This window comes from Thamnophis sirtalis, unplaced genomic scaffold (assembly GCF_051295495.1).
Source record: "Thamnophis sirtalis isolate CommonGarterSnake01/CBP01778 unplaced genomic scaffold, rThaSir2_p1.2 scaffold_6, whole genome shotgun sequence".
NCBI lineage: Eukaryota > Metazoa > Chordata > Lepidosauria > Squamata > Natricidae > Thamnophis > Thamnophis sirtalis.
Window position 1 is genome coordinate 110,672,390 of NW_028261386.1, and position 8,707 is coordinate 110,681,096.

At 39.2% G+C, this 8,707-nt stretch overlaps 1 protein-coding gene across 1 annotated transcript; it reads right to left on the reverse strand.

Annotated features, from left to right (window-relative positions):
• Positions 1 to 14: 14 nt before the first annotated feature.
• On the reverse strand, positions 15 to 6,977 carry LOC148045155 (thiosulfate sulfurtransferase/rhodanese-like domain-containing protein 3). The gene is made up of 5 exons (XM_087718721.1): positions 6,797 to 6,977; positions 5,567 to 5,740; positions 5,085 to 5,244; positions 3,897 to 3,981; positions 15 to 861 (listed from the first exon to the last, which is right to left on the reverse strand). The coding sequence occupies exons 1-4, from the start codon at positions 6,975 to 6,977 to the stop codon at positions 3,918 to 3,920; spliced, it is 579 nt and encodes a 192-aa protein (XP_087574847.1). The 3' UTR covers positions 15 to 861; positions 3,897 to 3,917.
• Positions 6,978 to 8,707: the final 1,730 nt, after the last annotated feature.

The window sequence follows — 8,707 nt, forward strand, 5'->3', positions numbered from 1 at the left end:
CATTGACTATTTTATTTCAGAACCATAAGCAATAATTCTTACAAGTACTGCATCAGAACACATGGGCATATCATAAATGTTTAAAAATTATAAACAAAATATTTCACTGGAGTGCCTTATCACAAGTGGCAAGTAATGTGTTTGCCTTTTCTCTCTTTGGCTATGAGAAGAGAAACACACACCAAAAGTTGGAAAGCCAACCCCAAATGATTTAACAAAATTTTACCAGTTTCATTATCTTAACATGGGATTATAATGGTCCTCGTACCATTTAGCATATAGCGCACTATACTGGAAATCCGAGTTTTCATGTTATGTAATCTCTCAGCAATTTTCCAGAAGTTGTTTATGTAGAAATAGATTGTGTTAATTCCACTTTATTTCACTTAAATATTTGTGAGGCGTGCCTCATTCAAAATTCAAGAAAGGAAATCCCCAACTCCATTATTTTAGAGAAAATGTACTTTTACTGAATATGAAGTGATAGCATCACAAGTAAAGTAAGGTTTAAGGCTAAAAGGCGTGAAATTGTACATATCAAAAGTTTACCCAAATCCCTCCCCCCAACTCCAAGGTAAATGTCCTATATGTAGCCCCCAAGGGTGCCATGTGGGGTGCATCTTCAGGTGGCCTCATCCATCTGGTATGCAGGGACGGTTGACCTTGACCAGACCAAAACAGGACCATTCAGCATGTACAGAAGATGGTGAGAACATACCTCCTTCGTCTTGAGATATCACCTCCAGCACAATTCCCCTCCCAAATGCCGAAACCCCCTCCCTCCCCGTTACTATGGCAGTTGATTGCAAGCAAAGTGATATAGAAGCTGACATTCGGCCCTCCTGTACAAAGATGTTAGTCCTGGAAGGGAAATAGAAAACACATAAAACAACAGGAAAAGATAAACATCAGTACAATAAAATTAAGGTTTATCAGGCTATTTAGAATGAAACATTTGTAAAGGCTTTGGGGCCCTGACATCTCGCTTGTTCACCCACTCAGAGTGGGAAGAGGGGAAATGTTTCCAAGCAACTAAATATTGTATTTTTCCCCTATGTTTCCTAGAATCAAGGATTTCTTTGATTTCAAAATGCTGTTCTCCCTCAACAGGAGGGGGACAGGAGGAGGGTTATGGGCCATTTGGAGTGAAGAGGATGTGATAAAACCTTATCACCAATGTGGTATTATTTTGGCTTAACTTTCTTCTTATCAGCTTGTTTCTTATGCGCTTGATGAGCTTCATCTAATGCTTTTCAAGTCACAGGCGAGATGACTTGTAGCTGTTTGATCCACTCGGATAGGGAAGAGTTTTGTGCTTCTCCCTGGGGCAATTCAGGGATAGGCATAAAATTCTGACCAAAAACTACTTTGAATCGGTTAAACCTGGTACTGCTATGTGTAGAATTATTGTATGAACCTCTGCAAAAGATAATAGGTTGGCCCAATTATCCTGTTGATAATTGACATAGCACCTGAGGTACTGCTCCAGAATTGAGTTAGCGGTTCACAAGCCTCATTAGTCTATGGATGGTGAGTGGAGCTTGGACCTTGGGCAGAGCCTAACATTTTTAAGAACTTCCTCTAAAAGTGGGAGGTGAACTGGACCCCTGTGAGATAATGCGTTCAGGAACACTATGTAACCTATAGACATGTAGGATGAACAGTTTAGCCAGTGTTTTCGCGTTTAGCCAGTGTTTTCGCTGACGGAATCTGGCAGCAGGGCATGAAATACACTTGTTTGGAGAACAAATCCGTGACCACCCAAATGACATTATTGCCATTACTTTCTTGTAGCTTGACAGTAAAATCCATGGATATCGCCTTCCAAGGGGCACCAGGTCTGGCAACATTCTGGAGTAATCCATGAGGTTTTCCTGGTGGTCTCTTTGCCACAGCACAAACAGGATAACTAGCAATGTAGGATTCTATGTCTTTTTTAAAGAAGGCCATCAAAATTGTCTTAACCAAATGTAAAGACTTCCTGAACCCAAAATGTCCAGCCGCTTTTGAATCATGAGCCTGTTGGAGGTCAACGCTTTCAAGACTAGCAGTCACATGCAACTTGGCCCCCACCCGTCAAAGCCATCCCACATGGTGAATTTGTTTGAGTGGGATTTGAACCAGTCATCAGATGCTCCTTCAGATGTTTTGTTAGCTCTGTGGGTACGTCTAGGTCAACTTTTCCTTGACTTCTGGTTACTACTGGAGCCCCTAACTGCTTGGAAGCAATGACGGGATGAATCACCTCCAGCCTGGTACTGTTATACTGGGGTAGCCTGGATAGGGCATGTGTCATAAAATTCTTCCCTCTCAGAGTAAAATTTAACCAATTAAAGTGTTGTGAACTTGCTTGGTGACAGTTTCCATGGCGTTTTCATAGCCTTGAGGTTCTTGTGATTTGTCCACACTTTAAAAGGGTGCTTGGCTCCTTCGAGGAAATGCCGCCACGTCAACAGGGCCCACCAGACTGCAAAAGCTTCTTTTTCCCAAATTGCCCACCTCCTTTCTGTCTCGGTTAATTTCCGGGAGGTGTAGGAGCAAGGCTGTAAGGTTCCATCAGCATTTTTTTTGAAGTAGTACCATGGCTGGCTCTGGGTTAACTCCTCCCTCTGCCTTCTCAGCCCCTTCACATGCTGGTAAGGTGTACCTTTCACACACTCTTCGACTCTCAAAAGCTTCATGCAGGAAATGTAAAGCTTGGGTAAGCAATAGGTCCTCCTTGTTGGCTTCCTGCCAGACAGCCTCTGCCCACCAGCACTGGATGGCTGTAACTCTAAAGGGATCTCCTCCGAAACATCCATCCATCCAACTCCCAGTTTCCCAGTTTCTCATCAAATTTCAGTTCAGCCATCTACTCCGTCTCTTCCCAGCCAGCACGAGTCAGGGGAGGAGAGGATCAAGCAGCACCGAGGTCCTCCAGGTCGCTGAATGGGTTAGACATGATTTTTGGCAGTCCCCTCAGTAGTTTCAACTCCGGGAGATCTTTCTTAATGTTAGGTGTGCCGCCTTCAAATTTCAAGAAAGGAAACCACCAATTCCATTGTTTTAGAGAAAAGGTACTTTTACTGAATATGAAGTGATAGCATCACAAGTAAAGCAAGGTCTGAGGCTAAAAGAGCCAAGGTGGCGCAGTGGTTAAATGCAGCACTGCAGGCTACTGCTAGATCAGCAGTTCAGCCGTTCAAATCTCACCGGCTCAGGGTTGACTCAGCCTTCCATCCTTCCGAGGTGGGTAAAATGAAGACCCAGATTGTTGGGGGCAATATGCTGACTCTCTGTAAACCGCTTAGAGAGGGCTGAAAGCCCTATGAAGCGGTATATAAGTCCACTGCTATTGCTAAAAGACGCAAAATTGTACATATCAAAAGTTTACTCAAATCCTCCCCCCAACAACCCGAAGCTAAATGTCCAATCCCCCCTATGTTGGATGCATCTTCAGGTGGCCTTATCGATCTGGTATGCAGAGACAGTTGACCTTGACCAGACCTAAAGAGCACCATTCAGCATGCATAGAGAACAAAATTCCCTCTTCGTCTTGAGATACCACCTCCAGCACGATTCCTCTCCCAAATGCAGAAACCTCCTCCCTTCCAGTTACTATGGCAGCCGATAGCAAGCAAAGCAGTATAGAGGCTGACAATATTATTTATTACTAAATGTATTGCAATGATCACTTGTAAGTTTCTTAAATCTATTTCAATTAGTTTTTCAAATTTAACCCAAAATTTCCATAATGTTAACCAGGTTAAACATTTGAAGTGTATCTCAAGTGTTTTTCTTTGTTGGCAAAATATCTCTGTCTTTGGCAAAATATCCCTGTCTTATTATGCCCAGATGCCTTTCATAACTTGATTATAATAGATTTAGCCATCATCCTCTCTGAATTTTCAGAATACCTAGTTTGTGTATTCTAGATATCATTTCTTCTTTGGAGATTCACGCTCCAGCCATTCCTTGTAGCCACCAGGAAAATGCTGAACTCTGAAAGCATATAAGACAGCTTTTGTAACACTTCTTATTGCACAAACCACTTTCAGGAACATTATCCTCTTAAGAGTACGCTGATCACAGATGTAGGAGAAATATTCTGGCATAGTAATCTAATTTTATACCAAGTAAGAGAACAAAAAATCCCATGCATAATATCTTCCTCAAAGAGTAAACAATGTTTAATAGAGATAAAGTAGTGAGAAAGTTTGAATCACACTAGTTAAATACTTTTGGTAATCAACCACATAATAAAGTAATTTTGAATAATAGCAAATATAAGAATGTAGATTAAAATATTTCTTTAGTTCTTAAATGAGACATTCTTAATACGTGGCCACTCTACTTGATATTGGTTAAGTATGATAGGATTTTTAAACAGATTCTGGCTTAGAATACTTTAATCCAAATGTTGAATTTTACAGGGTTACAAACATTTTCTCACAGTACTTCGAAGTTTGTTTGTTTGTTTTTTAATCGGCTAAGTAAAAAGCTGAATACTGACACCCTCTTTTAATTGTAGGGTAAGAATCATCTAGAAGCACTGTGTTTGATTGATATTGGATTGATATTCCTTAAAATATATTAAACCCAACTGGAAAATGGGATGCCTATATGAGAAAATAAATTGATGCAAATGTGAATCTTACCACAAGGTTTTAAACACCAAATTATCTTTGTCCTGAATGAAGTACATGATGGCATTATTTTTCCTTCTACAATCATATTGGTGGGGGTGAGGGATAATAACATTTCTATAGAATCAAATGGTTTGAATGCAAATTAGTGTTTGTTGGGCAAATTTGATCTCTTAGTAGATTTGGTCACTCCATATACATTTTTCTTATGTTTAGCTTTTCAGATATGTCATTCAGAAACTGTCAGATGCTATTTATTGGATCAATCCTATCCATTGCATTTTAAGAGAAAAATGCTAAATAATAAACACTTTCCCCCTGATTTCTATGTTTCCTTTTAAGTCCATAATATTTTTAAAAACAAACTAGAAACAATTCATTTGCAATAAAACTACACACACACACACACACACACACACACACATTTATACACACCTTTCCTGAATGCTTTATGCTTACCTGCTGAAGCCCAATGATTTTGCATCAGCTAGAGCCTGTTTGCTTCTCACTCCAACATAACAGGAAAACACTACATGATCTGATTTAGAAGGCATATCTTGATTGTATTTCTCTTTAAAAGATGCTGGGTCCATCTGTAAAGCTTTTGTAAGTTCTGCCACTGTAAAAAAAAAAAACCAATTGATTTAATTGGTCTTTTTTATGACACATTGGCTGGAGTGCCATTTTCATGCTAAGCATCAATTGAGTCATTACATAGGGATCCCATGTGCCACAATGGCACATGTGCGCCTATACACACAGACACACACACACACACACACACACACAAAGTTACATCACAATGCAAATCTTGTCCTTTTCTATTTGTATCCCAATGCTGGACACAAGTACACAAGTGACAGGACCTGTGTATGTATGGTGCATACAACGAGCTGGACTTTTGTTTTTCCCCTGCTCTAAATCACCCAACAGCAACTTACATGGAATATCGATTGAGCCAGGAATTTTTCCATACTCTTCAATTTCCCATTTTTCTCTAACATCAATAAGCCGGATGGCCTTTGATTTCAACAAATCTTTGAGCTGTTGATAGGAGACATTGTGATCCTCAGCTGTGGAAAAGTGGCAAACAATTTGTCTCCTGGTTTTTGGATCTATAAAATAAGTAAAGAAAAAAAGTTAACAATAATGTTACAGATACTGACATGATCATCCAAGCACTAATTTGCTTCTAAGTGCTGCTGGGCAACAACACCAGCTAGGTAATCAATGCATTGACCAAGCACTTAAATGGACAAGCAGAGTCCAGACATACTGTCTGTATATTTACCCCAGAGCACTTTTCCAAATCACATGAATTTCATATATTATTCCTTTACTCTGCTCAAAGGCAGCAATTTAGGATATGTTTTACAATAGAAAAACTGTGTTGGCTTAACCCATAAAGTTAAAGTATCAAACCACATGTTGGTTGAATAAGACAGACTGGTTCCTATGCTATTTTAATCAATCTGGTTTGATTTTGGCTTAATCTTTGTGTATTGTAAACCATTGTTTTTGTTTTAGCAAACTATGTGAACGTAGTGGAGACATAAACCAGAGGAAATCATTCCAATTCTCTTAGAAAAGTCTTTGACTTTTTTTTATAAAACAAAGAATACCAACCTTTATGACCGCTTTGTCAGACCATTTTGTCAGACTTATACCATTTGAGGAGCTAAATAAATTAACTTGTGTATTAAACAACAATCCATCGCTTACTTAGCATAATATGAATATTGGGTTATAGTACTTGTTTCTGTGTATTACTACAGTTCTTATGTAATATTCAAAAGTATCTTCTACCATAAGACCACTAGTCAGAACAAGAGGAAGAAATTTTACAAATGAGGAAGTCAGGCTGAAAAACAGCAGGGAAACTGCCAAACCCACTAAGGTAACATTAGAATTTGAACCGGACCCCAGTGACACGCCACTGGAAACTACACGGGGTCTCAGTCTTAAATATGCTCGTTCTGTCCACTTTACACTGATGAAGTTGCTACGGTACTAAAGCAATTGAATTCTTTAAAAGTTCAGTATTTTTTTTTCAGGAAGCAGGTACAAACAAGTTAAAGCATTTGCCCATCACTTAGCAATGAATTTAGTAATCCAGGAAGCAAGCAATCTCTTCTACACTCCGATTCTCCCAACCCCGCTGGAGCACTTACAGCCTGAAGGGTAAAGACGACCGATGCCAGCCACCGATTCAAATCTATGCAGGACGCTCTCATGGTGGCTCCATGTCAGCTGGCTTATCTTTCGTCCACCGCAGCCACTTAGCCTACTTGCAGCCGGCTGCGTAATTAAACCAAAAGTGAATTGACCCAGCCGTCTCCCAATTCCTTGCATGGTTCCTACTGCTGCGGAGCTCTCTTGCCTAGCTTATAAGGCCACCACCCAGTTGGGCTGGGCTTCCCGAATTTAGTAGGCGAGGCCCCTTGGTTCCTCTTTCCCAAGGAGGTGCATCTCTGCTTGAGCAAGAAATGCTAATTGAAAAAAAACAGGTTTACTTGCAAAGGATAAGATTATTCCTCTGACTGGAACCCAATTGCTCATCCAAAAAGCCAGCGTGGTTGTTGCAGGGCGAATGACAGTAATCCTGTTTCAAAAGGTTGAAGGGTTCTCTGGACAGTTAAAAAAAATAAATTAAACTGAATGTGATTTGCGGCATGGTTTGTAAAACGTGATATATACTGTAGTTTAGTTGGTATGGCAGCTACCAAATCTGGGTTGCAACAGTTCAGGTGACCAGGAAATGGAAACAAGGCATGGAATACTGAAGCTCTCTGCCAAAATCTGATAAGATACTTTAATTGGAAAATGAATATGACTTGGAAAACAATCCAATACGGGAACCAAAGGCTGACATCACAAGAAGCCATAATGTGGCTTCTTTGGATTTGTGTGATTTCAGACATCTTGCAATGCAATCCACCTCCCCCAGGAATTAATAGAGATCCTTTGCTTTTTGCTAAGTATATTTAAGAAAGCATTCCATGTAATTTGACATATTGCCTATGGAGAATAAATACTAGCTAACCTAAATCTCCAAAAATATCAATAGTATTATTTTTTCTATTAGTATTACACTATTATCTAGAGTTTTCTTTTATAAACTGAACTGTGATCATAAGCTTTTATGGAAAGGTATGGATATTACAGAATTCCTGCTATACTTAGAAAAAATATCACCCACATTCGTACAATCTGTATTCATAACACTAATGAACAAACCTTAACTAGCCAAAGATTTCAAATTTCATTAAGCTTTATAAATATATCAGCAAATTAAGATTATGTTAGCACCTCTTGACTTGTTTAAGGAATATTTCAATATTTGGGCACCCATGTATCTACTACTACCAGTGAGATTCCAAGCTGACCTTTGTGCAACAGCATTAACAAGGTTTCTTCTACAAAAATATTTCAAACTGCATTGATCTAGCACATGGATGTCAAACTCACAGCCTGGACTGGATGTATCATGCACTTGCCACGCCCACCCCGTTTAGCAAAGGGGGGAAAAGTCACAACACGTCACATGACGTGACGGCACGAGTATGACACCCCTCTGAAAAATATGATCAATTTTCATAATAAAGTGGGAATTAATTGATACTGTTCTGCTGTTTATCAAGTAATCTTGACCATTTTTAAACAGCACTGTTGCACCCACCTTCACTCCCTCGCTGTGTGGACAGATGGACGGATATTCATAATACTAGGAAAGTATTTTTGCAGCTATCTGAATGGCTTATGTTAACCTTAGATTTCTATATGCAAGACTTATTACTGTTTAAAACTAGTCATGTCATCTGATAGCTATTTAGTAACAGTAAAGCATTTCATAAATTCTTTAGCAACCGTGAATGAAATAGAACGCATCAAATTTAAAGCAAATGTAGATAATTAAGAATTTAATGCTGGAATTTGCCATTGTTCTTGTTCCAAAAGAATATGTTTTCACTGCGAACCAGATATTGTACCAAAATGTGACAATGATGTCATTCACCCATTTTGCAAGTGAATATATTGTTATTCTGGGACATTTTGCCTGACCGTCTTATTAAGAAATTGTT